Here is an 18,176-nt window from a genome sequence, read left to right as displayed (position 1 = left end):
GTTTTTAGCTAATATAAATGATCCACTGTGTTTCTCAGCTGGTTTCTAACACTGCTCGTTAATAACTAGAAGCAACGGACTGTTGTTTGGTGCTGGACAGGTAGTATAGAGTGGGTGTACCATCACACATAATCATTTAATCAATTTTTAATATAAAAAGAGGTTGGTTAGAGTTCAAAAAAGCGCTTTTTTTTCTTTGTTCTCAAAGGTTATATATGTATAATCAAAGAAATTATAGTCTCAGGCAGAAAACTCATGAATGTAATTTTTAGCCGTAATAGGCCTTTTTCGCAGACAACATTTTGACATGTCATAGTAGTAAAAGCACAATTGTCAGTGACAAAATGAATGATGACTGAATTCCATTTTGCTGCTTCAGTTTCAGGGTCATGGTACGGTACATGCTGGCAAACTGTCACAGGATCATGGTTTACTGGGACATTTGAACAGAACTGAGCCATTGCTGATGTCTATGCCACTATGCCAAGTCAAAATGTTTGCTACGAAGGTATATTATGCAGCCGTATTATTGATCCACCTCATACTTTTTAATCAATTTTGTTGTTTGGTACTATCCTCTCGTGGTATCTGTATTTCTGGAGGAGCCACAGTGGAATTTGATGGCAAAGACTGTAATTTATATCAGCAGTAAACATCAGATTTCAAAATGAGTCCCTCTGTATCAAAGAGCAAGGGCAGTAACTGCACTAATGTTTATCAAGATCCACCATAAGAGGCACAGGTACAAAGTTCTCTACCAACAGTAACTTCCACAGAGTATTATGCTATTCTGCCTAAATAATGCTGCAATAATATTAAACAAGTATACGATTGCTATAAAGACATTGTTCAAAATATTGTCTGAGATCAACAAGTTGATATTCTTTCATGCGAGATTGTTGGAAGACAGTGGGGTTTTTGGGGGGGCCAAGTGTTTAAAGGACTAGTTTGACATTTTGAGAAATTATTATTTATAACAATTATTTGCTTTCTAGCCGAGAGTTAGATGAGAGGATCAATACCATCTCATTTACAGAAAATATGTAGCTGGAGTTAGCAGCCGGTTAGCTTAGCTTAGCATAAAGCATGGAAACAGGGGAAACAGTTGGCCTGTCTGAAAATAACAAACCAGTCACACCAGCATCCCTAGAGCTCACTAATCACCCTTGTGAAAAAATAAAGCTCTACACAAAAAATTTGCTGAAAGCTATTGTGGGAAACGTAGGAAATCATTATCTAAAGCACATGAGACAGGCTTGAAAAAAATGACACTTTGATCATATTTAGAATCCGATAGTGACATTTTAATTATAGCACAATTCAACAGCTCACAATTTATTGTTAAAACAATATTTGTCTTCAATGACAGCTGTAATGACTAATATACGTTCAATTAAAAGTTAATCTTTCAAACTGCAGCACAGACATTTTGAGAGTGTCTGCAGAGCTCACAGACATCAGCAGTGATTGTTGTGGTCTCTCCTCAGTCATCGCAGCCTGGGATGAGTCCTTGTGTTCTCTGCCAAGGGCTTTTCTGGCATGCTCTGAATGTGGAGCCAAAGGCAGTCTGGGGTTTACAAGGTTAACCATCTGGAATGGTGCATTATTTAATGTTGCATATGTTGAGACAAGCTGGCTCAGAGATTAGTCACATTTCCCACCACCAAGGTGCTCCCATTCTCTAACTCATGTCTGATTCTTTTGGTGTTAGACAGGGCTGTCAGATCTGTCGGAAACTTTTGTCAGAGAGGAGAATTTTAAGTTGAGTTTGAGTTTGAAGCGGATCTGTGGACATTTTAAGAGAAAAAGAAATTTACACAGGCTTATTCAGAGGAAATTTCAGACTTTGTAGTGCTGGAAATGAACCTTGTCAGCAGCCTAAAGTGTCTTCATGTCCAAGATTTTCGCATATTATCCGTGTCCTTCTGACCAAAGCGTCCCACTCCCATCTGTTTTTGCTTGCTTCGGGGAGCCATATCTGCATAGCTCAGAGAAAAACAATAATGTGGTATCGTTTCACTGATAATGAACATGTGACCAAACAACAGTATGTCTGAAAGAAGCTGGCAGGAAAGTAATCAGGAAATACAGAGAAATCCCAAAGTTTCTTTGGTTACTGCAGTGCATGGCAGCCCTGGTCCTGGACCTGAATCTGATGGGACCAAAACATTTCAGTCACTCAGGTGTCCATTAAATTTGTTATGGGAGAATCCTGATAATACAAACTCACTTAGTTTATGCCGATATGTCACAACAGTGTTGAAGTTTGCATCAGTGGGATGGAGCACCTATAATTACCGGGTACTATTTGTTTGGATTTGTCATGTTATTTTATCCATCATCAGTTTCTCAGTCTATTTACAGCAAAATACCACAAAGTAACTGACAAACCAGGTACGGGGGGCAGGTAGTATATAAGTTGACCACTTTGAAACTGGGCAAATATACAACACAAAAAGAGTGTTATATATTTTATATTATTTTCTGCCTTTGGGCCCCTTAGCAGATAAGTCAAGCCCCACTTTCACCCATCGCCTGCTCTGTCCTGTTTTCCCCCAGTTGTACCATAGAACAGTGAAAACAAATCTATAATAGCCCATGTTGTTTGACTTAGGAACAACATGTGTGGAACAACTGAAAGACCCCTTGCCTCCGCACACATTCATGTCCTGTAGCAATTAGCTCTGCTGTAACTGTATCTGTGGTTTGACAGTGGTATTGACTTATTTTCTCCTTCCATTTCTTTTTCAGTACATAAACATGGGATCCTGTGACACCCGCATGAATGGAGATAACTCAGATTTTTCTTTCATGGCATGTTGTTTATCCATTGTTACGTCCATAGCCACTTTTCATTGCTGTAGGAAATTACTGGGATATCTAAGCAAATCCGCTTTTCAAAGGCACACAAAGGACAAATATAACAGTGACCACTAAGACCATCAAAGAGAAAACATCACTGCAATGCTGTTGGAGACTGTGTAATTACTTGCAGTCATAAGTCACCCGTGGCTGACATGGATTCATACTCTCCAGTCCTGTGGGAGCTCTGTGAGAGCTCTGGGTTTCTTCCGCTCGCTTCTTCCAGGGTAGCAGTTACATCTAATGACTTCATTTTCTGAGGTGATGCAGCTTTTATCTGCAGGGAGAGTGTGTTCTTACATCAATACTTGCGACTGCTTGATTACCACTAAAAATGGATGATGAGATAGTAAATATCTATGAAGAAATGTTTGGTTAGAGCGAATATTCTCTGTCCTCCGCTTGGTGTGTGGTAACGTCTAATGAAAATGAATAGCATCCTATTAGTCCAAACCCACCTGGATTCAAACACATCTCCACAGTGGCTTTTGAGATGTAGAGGAAAGAAATCAGGGTTGCTTACTGGTTTCCTCATTCGCCATCATTTCCTGTTGCTGTTTACATGCATACAAACAGCTAAACTGACCCATAACGTACAGGTTGGATTTGAAACATCAAATAGCTTGTTATGGGTATAACCTTTATCTGATGTTCAAGTGTGTCGCCAATCAAACGTTTGCGTAGCTCCGCAGCTTTTAGTTACTGTTCCTATGCTCCATTTCCAGATAGCACATACACAGTTTACACTGATAATGGAGACAGATTTATCACTCGAAATTTAAAGTAATTTTTGAACTAGTAAGTTCTTGATTTCAGACAGAGGTATACAAAGTAAATCTCTCGTCTCAAGCCAGCGGTGATTTTGATTTTTACGGCTGGAATGACTGTTGCTGGCAGATTTGATCAGCTATAGCTTTTAATTGTTTAAGGTAACATCAGCTCCATGAGTTGGCTGAAAACACTATCTCCGACCTTTTAATATTTCCAGCTGACTCATTTTAAAACAACAATTCTGTAAAAGAGTCTTAAATATACCCTTAATGGCTACATATGCAGATTGATATCATGCTAACAGACTGTGACTAAAGCTACATTAAGGAGGCAAAAAATTTAGCACCCTCACCAGTTGATAATCCGTGTAGAGGACGTGGAAATAAAAAGTATTGGTCTTGTATGGCTGTCTAGAGCTACATAGTTTTAGTATTATAATTATAACAAGAAAATATATAAGACTAGGCAGTTATTTCATTCTAGCCTTACCAAATTGTTTAGCTGATTAGCTTAAATACTTGGACAAGCAAGAGATTTATGCTTTCTTGTGCTTATTTTTAAACAGTATGCTTCACTTTTAACATTTCAAGAGAAAGCCCTTTTTTGATGACTGACCGATGTCTTTGGCGAGTGTAACTCTATCTTAGGTAACATGTTTGGGTGGCGTTGCTGGAGCATAATCTTTCCCAAATCCAATTAAGAGCAGGACAGAGTGGCTAATGTTAGCCTACACTCTGATATAGTAGCATCCGGACTGGCTTCCACACAGTGGGAAAATACAACACAGTGAATGTGCTATTTTTTTTTTTTTTTTTTTTTAATCTAACCTGTAACCCCACAGAAAGTTAATCAATGATATGCTACTTGATTTTGAAAGTCATGCTGTGTTATTCTACTGGTCTTGGTAGTTAGCTAGTTAGCCGGACGTGCTAACATTTGCATCCTATGTTGGAAAAGATAAACACACAGTCCATCATTACACTTTTGCCCTTGTATTTTTGGTCTATGATAGACTAAAAAAGAAAAAACAACCTCCTCCATACTCTTTAAATGCCAAGTATGTCCCTTACTGGATCCCTGCACACCACTTCAGCATGGAGAGAAATCCAAAGCTTGGCAGGCCTTCCATCCCTAGTTACAGTGGTGAAGCTATGATTGGACAGTCGATGTTCAGAGATGGGGTATAGCGAACGGTCAGCTATGTCCATATTTGCTCCAAAGCCTCCTCCTCCTCCTGCTATTGTATTCTACTGAACTCATGTCTAGCTTGCAGATACTGGAGTTTCCTTGTCATTACTGAAACTAACATCTAGAAGCTTGAATGACTTGGCATGAATCCTAATAACCAAATTATAGCTGATATGGAAATTCATCTGGCTCTCTCAAAGTGGGTTACAATAGTCTCAGCTTGTTGTTTTCTTGCTAATCAGAAGCACATGTGTGCAGCTTGTCCACATGCTCTCTCATGTTCTTCAGCTGTATGTTGGGTGCATATACGATGACTCTGGAGACTTTGGTCTCAGTCCAGCTGCAGAGCCGTGCCAGTTTGTTGTGCTCAGCGGGCTCTGCTATGATGTCATTGGTTGCTGGTTGTGAAATACTTGAGGAAATGAGAACCTCATTGAACCCGAGCTGAGTGCTGCACATTTTTCCTGTATTGCTGGTGAAGCCTGATCATCAGTGGTTTGGTTTTTATCTTCTTTTATTTGTTTATCTCCAGGAATTAAGTTCAATTATGACAGATCCTTTAGAAATTAATCTTTGTCTTGGAACTACTATTGTCCTTAAATTCACCCCCTAGCGTCTTGATGATTCCTTTCATGATTATTGACACTTATTGATGTTTTTATTGCTTTTTCTGTTTCGACAGAGGACAGCATCTCTGAGTCAACTTCCCGTGGAGGACCTCAGAGACCCCCTGCCTCCTCACTGGAGATGCTACATGTCTCCACAAGGGCGGCGATACTATGTCAACACCACAAGCAATGGTAAGAGTCCAGGAGACATTTGGATGTATAGATGAATATGTTATTATTATGCTATGAGTCAGAGAAAGTGTGCCATTTTTGACGCAAATTTCAGCAATCAGACAGTAAGGGTTTCAAAACACTTGTGTTGTTCTTAGACCACTGGCATGTACCTGTCCCTTTAACTTCAAGCAGTATCCTAGCGCCATGTATCCGCTCTGCCACTGTCAGACACCACAATTTCACTGGATAATGGGACAAGTCTAGATTGTCTCAATCAGGTGGATAAGAAAATTCTTTAGTGCAGGTCAACATTAGTATTAAGACTATTAAACATGTAATTCTTTGAATTCAGATAATATCCAGTGTAGCTTTCAGCAGTCACTGGGCATTCATGTGCAATGCTAGATACAAGTGGCACTGCTGTAATCTGCTAGGCCTTTTCTGTGATTACTTTTCATCAGAGCCTAAAAAGCTGAAAGGCAAAAGATTGAATGTTTTCAACAAAAAGTTAAAATGTGATTCTGCGAGATGAATTGATACCTTAGATTTTTCTCTCTATATATATTTTATACATAACATATATTCATAACATATGTTTTACAGTTGAAATTTGTCACTTTGCAAAGAAAAAAAATGCCCTGGCATGCTCCCAAACTACATGTGGGATTCAAAATAAAGCAATATTTTTCATTAGAAATGTTTTTATGGTGGAGCTTGTATTAATCTTGAAAATGATACCTGAGCAGTTTTATCTCTGTACGCTCTGTGTCTGTACAGCTGTGATGGTACCAGAGGGAGACAGAGGGTGCAGAAGAACTGATACTGCTGATAGTGCCTTGTTTCTGTCAACAAAGTCACCACTGAGTGGCTCCCTGAGCAAACACATTCACACATACATATTGGCATGAGGACCCTTAATACCCTCCTCTGTTCTGCAGACAGCTAGCAACAGATAGATAGCAGACAGCAAACATAGCCTGCTTTTACTATCTCTGGGTGAACTCACCTGACTGATGTTACTAACATCTTGTCTTGGCACAGTGGCAAGTCTCATGTGCCTTTGACTTCAGAATGTAATAAAGGTGAGAAAGTGCAGGCATGAGGAGTAGTCTCCGTAGTGACTACTTTTAAGACTAGATGGTGAACTTCTGTAGGTTGTGAGCTAACGGCCAACCTGCCAGCCAGCCAGGACCGCTAGCGCTAGTCTGTCACAATGCCTACCAGAGCTTCTTTCTGTATTTTCTAGAGGTGTGAATCCTCACTGGCTTCACGATTCGATACAAGTGCGACTCCCCTGTCAACGATTCGAATGCAGACAATCCTCGATGCATCTCAGTTTGATTCATCCTGGGATTCAGTTTTCTATATCACTGCACATTGCTAGTTTTTCATCCATTAACACAAGCAGTCAGGTAAATCTGAACTCCCTTTTATATTAGGAAGTGCTTTGAAAAATCAGACTACAACAGCCTATTATATATAAACCTGTATCTTTTCAGTACCAGTATCTGCGTGACCCACCTCAGTACATAAACATTACAATAACAAAACATAAATCCTTCAGTGCTGTAGTCTACAAAATTAAGGTTTTCATACAGCAGCTCTAAGACAGGGCACCTCCTGAATTTGGCAAACATCACAAACACAACTGAACGCAGCAGACAACAGGACTGCAACAGATATACTAAAATGCTAAATAGCATCAAACTGCTCAGTAGTTTATATAGTGTAGATAGTTTGTTCATAAAAGAAAATAATTGATGTTAACGTTAATGTCCATTAAATTAGATTGAATTAAATTGTAAACCAAAATAAATGGTATAGGCCTAGCCTACCTATATTTTTGTGAGGTTGACAGCGCCTCCTCAATTTTTGCCTTATTAGCCGGGCTCACTGTATTCCTTATGGTTGTAGACGTTAGCTCAGGGTGAAAACGGCTAACATGGTTTCTCAAACTCATTGTATTACCAAAGTATTTCGTTTGTGTGAGGCAGATTTCACACACATCGTGCGTCTTGCCCAGCTCGTGCTTCCCAGTAAGTTCATAAAATCGAAAACGTGCCCAGGTGGCCACTTTCAAAATACTGGATGCATTCTTATCACCCGCTGCTGATCTCAGCCTCCCTCCGCCATACCCCCCCCAACATATAAAAGTAACGTTAGCCTAATGTTTGCCCACAATTCAATGCGAGAGAGCAATGTTGCAACATAGCGACGTAACTTTATTGTCCAGTACAGGTCGGAAAATCAGCACTCAACGTTAGTAGGCTACAATTTTGTGTAGGCTGCATACTCCTGATTGTGTTCTGTGGCAGATCGATGATTTTAAATGCTGGTGTTAACAGGCCTTTATCCTTGATCATAAAGGTGATACAGTTTGGATTTGGCAAAATCATTAAACTGCATACTTAGCGGTATTAGTAGTCATATCAGGGGACCCAAAAGAACAAGAACATATTAACGCAGCTACCAATGCCATGTCGCCAAGTGAGTTGTTTGACATGAGCTGTGTCCAAAATTACTCCGTGTTCACACATTTACTACTCCCTTTACATAACAGACATTAGTTTTCTCTATAGTGAGCAGTAAATTAAGATTTTGGATACTTATAAATCATTGTCATCACTGACAGGTGTAGAGTCTCTAAACAGTAATTTTCGCATCTGAAAAATGCGGCACATTGCATAGCGGGCTGGTTAGTCGAAAGTAGCGCTACAACAGAACTACTTTTTCACACTCAGTTTCTTTGGTTTGGTTGGACTGGTGTACAAAGTTGTCCAATGAACTCTGGCCACTGTAAAAAGGAAGGTCTCAGTCTGCTGAGAAACTGTGGTGTGGTTCATTCGTGGTTTGAAAGCAAACAGATCAACCACATGGTTTTATGATAGTAGATACATGATTTTAGCATGAATTCGAAAGCTAAAGTAATATTTCTGTTATTACTACTAATTACTATTAAAGCACCAGTTGCCTATATTTATGCAAGATCACTTAGTAACCATGGTAACATGAGTGCAGGGTATTTACCCTAATACATTAGAGAGTGAAAAAGAGTGCCCTACTCCAGTACTTTAGCATTTTCTCATTAAAAGGTGATTGGAATATAGCAGGTACACAGTAACTATCCTCCCATAATAATAAAAAATGCCTCTCTCTTTCTGTTTGTTATTATTTATATACAATATGATGTATGAGTTCTAGCCTCGACTAATAATGCCTTAATTAATGAGATTAGATCTTTGTGACACCTGAGAAAATAAAAAAAAAAACACATACAGTAAGTCAAAGTAAAGTGTCGCCTGATCTGCTGTCAGCCACCAGAATTTTATTCAAGAATGGAGTCCACCAAAGCGGTCCAATGAATGAGTCCATATGACTTCAGGCACACAGCTCTTGGTTTGTTCGTGGTGTTAAATGTTCCTTTAAAGAAAAAAATCTGTTCCTATGTGGTATGTGGTTCTTACATGACGCCCAGCGACTCGGTGCACCTGTATCCTTCATATAACTTGGAGTGTGGCTTAGCAGTCACTTAAGAGAGTACCCAGCTCCACATTAGAGCTGTTCACATCATGTACATCTCTGATCATGGTCGCAGTGGTCAAGTTGTGGCCATGAGGAGGGATCTAAATTTAGCCGGGGGCTCCACCCAGGCGTAAGACCAGGGGAGCCGCTCTTCCTTTTCCTCCTCTCCGTCTCTATTTAGATTAAATTAGATGCTAAATATGCAAATGTCAAAAAGGTGGAAATAAACCAGCGTATCTTAACTCTTTTCATCATCTTGACTGTGTCATTAAAATATGTTTAAGAGTTAAAATAACCTCAACTTTCTATCCTTCCCCTTTGGTCTTCCTTTGGTTGGAATTTGAAAGACCTGTTTTGTCTTTATGTGGGGGGTTTGGAGGCTTGTCTTTAGTGGTAAAAGTGATTATATTCCAGATGGCCACAGTCAAATGCCAAGAGTGGCGGGCTGGAACAAAAGAGCTCCACAGTATTTCCTAAGAGAGAAAATGATTAATATTTCATAACTTTTTGCATACAATAAAACGTGTCAGCAGCATCTGTATCCTGGCTCATAAAGAAAGCAGTATTGTTGCTGTGGCGTTGTGAAACTGGCCTCTGAGGGCACAGAAAACTCCAGGACTTATTTTCTGTGTCATCGCTGCATGATGAGTGAATGAAAGCCTAGCGAATGCTGAGTCCTAACACACACCCACTGTACCTGTGGCTCTTTCAAATTCACCACCACAGCAACTGTTTCCAAACAAACCTATCTGATGACATTTGTCCTGAAACAATTGGTATTTATAGCATCACTGCTATTTTTAAATGACCTCCCTTTCCTTACACTAAAGTTCAGCAAGATTAGATATTGTCCTGTGTGTGTTTTTGCGTGCGTTTGTGTTTCTGCGTCTCCATAGTAACAGAGCGGTGCACGTGGGTGAGGGCTGAATGTCCTCGTTTCAGCGCTTGTTTTTTTTTGTAGGTTTTCCTTCCTGTGGTGCTGGGTGCAGCGGAGCTGGGTGCTGTGGTTTGTACCAGTCATGCTCTAAGATTCTCCAGTCATCCCAGCCTGCCCAGTGGGCTCCTTTATGAACACACCGAACCAAATACTCAACAGTCCCAGCACACATACTGTAGATTTACTGCAGACAGACAGTCCCCTCAGTTGTCTGTTTCATACTAAAGTCTAAAAAAAGCTTTTGGACTTACGAATTAAATCAAATCCATCTGAAATTAAGTTGCATGATTTTTTCCTATTACTGCATAGCTACAGATCTGCCCTGGAAGTTACATGTCCTGTGTTCCTCCTTTTGGTATAAAAAAAAAAAAAATCAGTCTATCCAAAGGGAGAAATGTATATTTAGAGGTTATAAATCTAGAAAGGCAATGGGAACTAAGGTGGATTTGTTACCCACATTAGTTTGAAAAAACTAAAAAGGCCACATTAGCTGCAAAGCCACTGTGGATAAAAAATTCTGGTCACGTTTGAAGGTCTTTTTATCTATCAGCATGAACAAATGTCCCAAACCAGACAGACATCTCCTAGGGGGAAAAGTACAACACTAACATTCGTTTACTGGCTAAATACATCAGCTAGTCCCGACGCCACTTTCAGGTTAGCTGATGTTCCACTAGCTTATATTTCTGTAAATCTCTTTCTGAAATAGTGCTACATGTTCCTGGGTTTTTAGTATCGAAATTTGACAGGCTGGCCTCAGTTTGTCAACCTGATGATGTTTGGGGCGGCGGTGGCTCAGGTGGTAGAGGGGGTTGTCCACTTACTGGAAGGTCAATGGTTCAATCCCCAGCTCCTGCAGTCCGCATGTCAAAGTGTCCTTGGGCAAGATACTGAACCCTAAATTGCCCCAGATGTATCATCAGTGTGTGTGTGTGTGTGTGTGTGTGAGAATGGGTGAATGTGGAAGTAGTGTAAAGCGTGTTGAGTGGTCAATAAGAATAGATAAGCGCAGTCCATTTACCATTTGAACCACAGTGGTTTAAATGGGAATTGTTTTCATTAATGCCACTTAAAACAAAGTATTATATAAATGACAATATTGCGTTGAAAGTGTTTTAATTTCCAAAATCTCTGTCTAGTCAAATGGAGTAAACAACACAACATACGGCTGAACAAGATATGTTGTATGGACAGACTTTTAGCAAGTTGCATTATTCCAAATGGCAATTAGATTTTGAATTAGGTTTTCTTATTTTTCATATTGCCCGCTATTGAAAAGCTTGAATGCTCTGCTGAAAATTTTAAGTGTAGATACTAAGTAGTGATCCTTATTCTTGAATGCCACTGGGGAGAAATTGCTTTTTGTCCTCAGCTACAGTTTCCAGTGGAAGTTTTCTACATTGTGTCTGGGTGCCCTGAGCATTTCAGAGCACAGCATTTCTGATATTTCCTTTTTTCTTCCTCTCAGTAATAAAAAAAAATATCAACAATAGATTTGAAAATATTTTCATAATGATTTTTGACTGCAAAATCATATGCCTTGAAATTTCAGTCAAACCTGAAAAAATACCAGGGAGTCTTACACAAATGCCAGCGGTAACTTTTTCCACATTAGTCACAGTGTATCTTCTGCTTTTTCCTTGTTTGTCTTATTGCTATGAGATGGGATCCTTTAAGTACTGTCTGTCAAAGGTCTTTCCCTTTTTGGGATAAAACAGAGAGTGAGTGGGCTGTTCTGATTGATAAAAGCCACAGACAGAAGGTAGTTAATGCATCAGGGACCAGTCTCATATGATTGTGAATAAAATATAGCAGTGTCAAAGCTAACTAGGCCATTTCTCCTTCTCCCTGTTCAGAATCAGGGGTGTCGCGCATTAGTCGTGGCGGGGTTGGAGCCACGGACATTAAGCTGATGCAAGGTTATTTTTGTTTTTTGAGTCTGCTGTTATTTTCATTCATACATTCACATTCAGCACATCTGCTACAGTGCAACCACTGTCTGAGCCAACACTCTGTTGAGTGCTACAATATGGTGAGCCTGAACCAGTGATGTATGCAAAATGAAAATGTGGTTAGGACTTGCCTTTGGGGAAATCAGAAAAGCATTAATTGATGCTTTTATGTTCCATTAAAAAAAAAAACAGGAAAAAAAAACCCTAACCTCATGCTGTCATTAGATGCTAATACCATTATTGATAACATGAATTCACATCATTAGGAGCCGTGACAAGCCCGAAAAGAACAGATGCACCACAAATGTAAAAGTGGGTAAACGGAGCTGACTTGGGTTTATATTTCATAATCAAGACTATCAAAGCAATTTTGAAAACTTTTTAGTCTTCAGCCCGTCTGTGGCAAGGCCGCTGATGAGAACCACTCCTGCTGGTGCATATGTATCACTGAATCTGGAGGTATGAATCAGGCAGGTGACAAGACCGGTCTCTCATTTGTATAAAACCCTGTTTGACGGAAATGATCATCAATTTGCATTTCAAGAGCCAGTTGCCTACAAACTGGTGTTAAACCAGTAAATATGAAGAATTTCACACCGCATACCCACGGTGACTTGTAAAAAAGATAATAGATTTAATAAAAATTGTTGTTGTTTTTTAAATCATGTTTTGACTGCTATCCCTCTGGCAAGGAAAGACAGTCACATTAAAAAACTATTTCCCTGAGCTAAGTAGATTGTGCTATATTATTCTGCATTAATATCCTACATTTCTCACAGTATTGATTTGTTTATGACAAACTAACAGAGAGAAATTGAAGCATTTAGGGCCAGTGACTAAAGGCTCTGCACCGGTGTCGTACATCAAATGTGAAGGCACAGCCTCCCTCCATAACCCTGCTGCCAGTTATGATCTCCATGCATGTCATTTGAGCTGATGGGCCTGGCTCAGTTGTCTCCTCTGCTAAACAGCACCAAATAGAGCAGAGCCAGCCAAAGACACCCAAATGTAATAAGAGCTCTTTACATGTCTGTGCCTCTTCTTCCTATGCTGACAGTAAAAGGCTAATTGAGCTCAGGGCTGTGGTGAGAATGGACACAGGGGAGTAAAAATCAAAGAGAGCCCTTCTATGTTAGGGCTTTTGTCGGTTATGTTTTTTGTATCCTTATTCTCCAGCATCTTTGCCAGCAGAAGCGAAATGGGGACAGATGCTGGAAAAGTATCAGTGCCTCTATGGAGCTCAGTTTAACTTTAGAGACCTATCAACATAAACGTTTTCTTTTATTTAGTTAAAAGTTTGCACCTGTTGTATTAAGTTTACTGCAAAAGACAACGGATTGTTGATTTAATAAAAAAAAAAAGATTATATCCACAGACTGAGGTGAAGGGAGGCACATGGCTGTTGTACAAGACATTCTTTCTAACTACTAGCCTCCTTTTCCACCCATAACTAGTATTTCAGAATTTAAGGATTTCCACCATGGATTGTTATCTAATTGTGTCTAAATTCATGATGTGATATAAGTAATTTTATACAAAATAGTGTTTTGGCAGATACATGAGCCATAAAAGTCCAAATTTGAGCACACTGCGCCCCAACAAGCCAAAGAATCTGTGGGGCAAGAATTTGACAGTCACTAACGGTGAATCTCATTGGCTGAGACACCTGTCATTCAAGTAAAGGGTATGTCGCAAAAATGAACCTTTCTTAATATCTTTTATGTTGAAGTGCAGTTCTCTAAAGAACCAAGAAACACATTGCGAAAAACATACAAACAAACAAGCAAAAAAAAACAAAAACTATAAAGACTGAGTTATTGTGGGAAAAAAAGATTAGATTAGGATCTTCCTACAAAGCTAGCTAGTTATCTACCTTCATAAAAAATAGCAAGAGAAAAAAAGATACGAAAATGATCAGCTTTGATGAGATTTAGCCAGCTGTACAGCTTGTTGTCAACTTAACAACCCTTACATTGACATATTTCTCTGATTGTCGTGACAGATGTGAACTGCTCCTAGAAACCACTCCCACAGCTTCTGTGTCGACGAAAAACAACATCAGACTCGATTGGTTAGGATGTTAAAAAAAAAAACAGACCCCACACCAAAGCATAAACACCGTATCTCAGAATAAATGAAGTGAAACAAAATGCTAGTTCAGTCTGATTGTGAGGCTGGCCATCTCTGGCACTGTGAGACACTGTAAGATCTGAACTTTTGTTTCTGGTTTAGATGCTGAATGCAACAAATGCCAAGTTTGCACCTGTGGATGGAGTCGCTTCTTCTAATTGTTGCCCAGGAAAAGTTCCAACGCTGTCAACAAAAAGAATATGACAGCTGGTATTACTAACGTTGTGGTTTTTCTTCCTCTTCTCCTGAACGCTACATCAGAGACAACATGGGAGAGACCGTCTAGTGTACCTGGGACCCCCAAAACCCCAATCCGACACAAGAACTCCCTGCCAGCAGGTACTATAAATCCATCTCCCTCCATCTCTATTACTTCAGCTTCCTTAAGGTTTAGTGCCTCAGGGCTGTGAATTCTCCCCAACTTCCAAGACGGCACAAAGCCTCCACTCATGCACACCACACATACACACAGACACTTCCTGTGACTAATTTTATCTGTAGCCTCAAATGCAGAACTAAGGCCTCCTCTGTCTCTCTTTTGGCCCTGCTCCTAAAGACGGGCAAACAGAAAGAGCCAGTAAGGTTTGTGAGATGTTACCCACTCTAAGTGGTCAAATGCGGGGGGCAGCCCTCATACATTTGCATCACTTCTACCAGAAACAGCTACTTAGTTTTACCTCAAACCAAACAGGAAAGTCCCTCACACATAGTTAGATGCTTTCAATTGGAAAGTAATGGTAAAATAATGACAAAATTCTTGCTCATGTTGCCATTTGAACTATATCCTCGACAATTATCTTTTAATTTCAGGTTCTCATTGCACTGACTATTCACAAATTCACTTCACTTAGTTATTGTGTTAAGTGAGTGTTTACTAAATGGAGATTTACTAAATTGAATGACAAAAATACTGTTTAATAATAATGTAAATTATGAAATTTTTATAATATGCCTCAAATGACAGATGGTGACGATAATAAACACTAGTCAAATGACCAAATTAAGTTGGTTAGGCTAGCTTAATTGGGCTTTCCTGTGGATAATAAAATTCTGCTGACTCTGGCCAGAGGTCAAAGTGAAGTGAAGTGACACCAATGTCTTCTTCCAATCTATCAGCATAAGCACGTTCCAAGCCAAAGGCTAAAGCTAAATGTGTTAGCTGCTGTTCAACTAGCTTTCTGTTTCTGTAAATCTCTCTCTGAAAAAGTCTTACATGTTCCTGGGTTTTACTATCAAAATTTGACAAAGATAAATGAGTATCTACAGCACTTGCCTTCGTGGTCTTAACAAAGTGAAACTAGCTAGCTCTTTCTAAGAACTTAGTGATCAAATTGATTTATATACAGCTGGTGCATTCCAATCCATGTCTCTGTTTTTGACTGCCTGTGCTCCATTAAAGACATTTATCAAGCTATAAAAAAAAAAAAAACAAGGCAGTTCAGCACTGGCTTGGTTCTGCTCAGTAAGATAAGTAAATTCCTCCTGGATCAGCACAAGGCGCCAAAGAAATAATGAAATTTCTTTCTTTCTGTCTGTCTTTGTCTCTCCTTCCTCTCTTCTTCTCATTTGTTTCTCCAGTCAATGGATTTCACTCAGGTGGTAGTCCCTTGCATCATGTGGAGCATTCGCACACCAGTCTGGTTAGGAAGAGCAGTATAGAGCCACAGGTAAAGCTGTCTGACTATTGTTCTGCCTATTCCTTAGCAACATGATACAGACCCACCGCAGTCTGAACACTCTGTAGAGTGAGCATAAACTGTGCCTGAAAGTTTCCGTTGAGCCATGTTGACATCCTAGTACTTCCTTTTTCTAATTTTCCAACAGCGAATACGTTATTTAACGTTATTTATTTAACAAACCTTGGAAGGTGGTAAGTGGTGCTCTCACAGTCTGCATGTGACTTTGACTTCTGATGGGAAAAAATCAAAGATATGCTTATAGTTTGTCCCACGAACGTCCACACACCGAAATTTCTTTCATTATAATATCTTGCGCAGCATATTATCTGTTAAATATGGTTTGTAGTGAAGTAAACTGAAAAGAAAATAACTGAAACCACAAACACCTTAGGTGTCCCAACTTTCCGCTTTGAAAGCCACTGTGCAGTCTTGGTGGTGTCACTGTCTTCGACCCTTGGGACCTTCGGACAACGGTGTCCTCATGCCCTCACACACATGATCATGCCGGGCTTTTCATAGACGTTAAACTTACACCAACTTCCTTGGCTCTTTGGGAGCTTCCGCGTCACTCATTCTGAGAACGTAGACTGGATAGTATGACTCAGTTCCTTCATGTACTCTCTAAGCACACCTCCACAGTTAGAGTCAGAGATGCTGCCAGCTGCCTTTTTCCATTGCCCATTGGAGTAGCATTTCACGTAAGTAAGGTAGTTGTCTCGGCCTAACACAAACAACAAAACTTACAGATGTATTAGGGAGCTCTCAGTCAAGCTGAGAAGAGGCCTAATGAGGCAAATTCAACGAAAACACTTGTAAGGGTGGAGCATGGCCATGTAGAGGATTTAATTAAGTGCTGAAACATTTTTTTTTAATTGTTGGTTTGTTAATTCATTGTTATTTTGATACAGTCATGTCCATGCAGTGCCAGTTAACAGCAGCAGTCACATTTATAGGCTTTTATATGAGAGAGAATAGCACTGCCAGGTGAAACTTGTCCCTCCAAACCTTCTTTTATTCTCTGTTTCGGGTGATAAAGTCAGTACAAGCAATCCCTTTCACATTACATATAGTAATTTGATTCAGTGTTAATATCAAAATGTTGATTAGTGCAGTTTTAAGGTTTCATACAGCCCTACTCTTAACCCCCAGATAGCAATGTAATGATTCATCTTAAATTAACACATAAAACTGTTGAGCAACTATTATTATAATGATATATATATGATGTCTTTCCATATTTCAGATTATCAAACCCCCTCTCTCTTTCCCCTCTCATTATTAATGGAGAGGCTGATGGCAGTTAGAGCAGATAAATCCCTCCTACAGTATCTGCTCTCTTGATCATAATTAACCAGGCAGTCAAGGCACAGTTATACAGGATCCACCCACCACTTATTCTCTCTGTCTCCTCATTTCTCTGCATCCTACACTCGTGCGCACACACACAAAATATAATCACACTTCTGCTACGGACTATTCAAGGTCTTGTTCCCTGTTTCATCAAAGACAGCAGGTGTGGAATTCCCTGTACTTTTCATTCCACTTCATATGTATACTTTTTTCTTACTTTCTGTACCCCCATACACACACACACACACACACACACACACACACTGTTGGTTTATCCAGGAGACTGGAAATTACTCTATTCTAAGCTTAAGTGTTAGAAATCACACACAAACACACACACACAGACACACACACACACACACACACACACAAACACATATACACACACATATGCATCCACACAAAGAGAGAGAAAGCCAACCATGCTTTGCTTTGCTCTGCACTATCCTCCCTACTCTGCACAGCAACACACACACACACACACACACACACACACACACACACGCATTAACACACATACTTACACACCAACAGCAGCAGGAATAGAGAGAGCACCAGACAGACGCTAACAGCGCTCGCCAGGAAAACAACTGTGTTTGTGTGCGTGTGGCAGTGTGTCTATGTTGAGCAGTCATGTCTGACACAGAGGACGGAGGTTTTGATGGCGCGTTCTTCTTCTCTCTGCAGAGCCCGGGATCAACGTCGCCCACCAGGAAACACAACAAGGAGACCACGGTCACGGTGAGTGGGGCAGCTCAGGGGAAATCGTAACTAAACATGAAGTCACCTCAGCTATCTACAGTAGCCCTGAAGGACTAGATTTGGTACCAGCAGGTGGGACCTCAACTGATTCCCCCGCCCCCCCCAAGTTTGGAAATAATGATATAGAAAAATACAGCTTCCAAGAGTAAAGATTTCCCTGGTGGGATTTATCTTTTCAGATACATGTCCCCGGCATCAGCTGTGGGCATACAATACATACCACCTGTGGGAGGATCATTAA

At 40.0% G+C, this 18,176-nt stretch overlaps 1 protein-coding gene across 2 annotated transcripts in view; it reads left to right on the top strand.

The window, feature by feature from the left end:
* The window catches only part of LOC120794246 (growth arrest-specific protein 7-like), a 60,331-nt gene that overhangs the window by 16,341 nt on the left and 25,814 nt on the right, over window positions 1–18,176 (top strand). Inside the window, exons 2-5 of one of the 2 annotated variants that reach the window (XM_040135116.1) lie at window positions 5,504–5,621; window positions 14,406–14,483; window positions 15,723–15,811; window positions 17,861–17,914. In XM_040135116.1, the coding sequence (XP_039991050.1) occupies window positions 5,504–5,621; window positions 14,406–14,483; window positions 15,723–15,811; window positions 17,861–17,914 (339 nt within the window). Of the gene's footprint in view, window positions 1–5,503; window positions 5,622–14,405; window positions 14,484–15,722; window positions 15,812–17,860; window positions 17,915–18,176 lie in introns of those variants that run through there. The other variant, XM_040135117.1, reaches the window with a different exon arrangement.

This window comes from Xiphias gladius, chromosome 9, assembly GCF_016859285.1.
Source record: "Xiphias gladius isolate SHS-SW01 ecotype Sanya breed wild chromosome 9, ASM1685928v1, whole genome shotgun sequence".
Taxonomy (NCBI): domain Eukaryota; kingdom Metazoa; phylum Chordata; class Actinopteri; order Istiophoriformes; family Xiphiidae; genus Xiphias; species Xiphias gladius.
The sequence above is the reverse complement of the archived record's forward strand: the minus strand, read 5'-3'. Positions and strand labels throughout refer to the sequence as shown.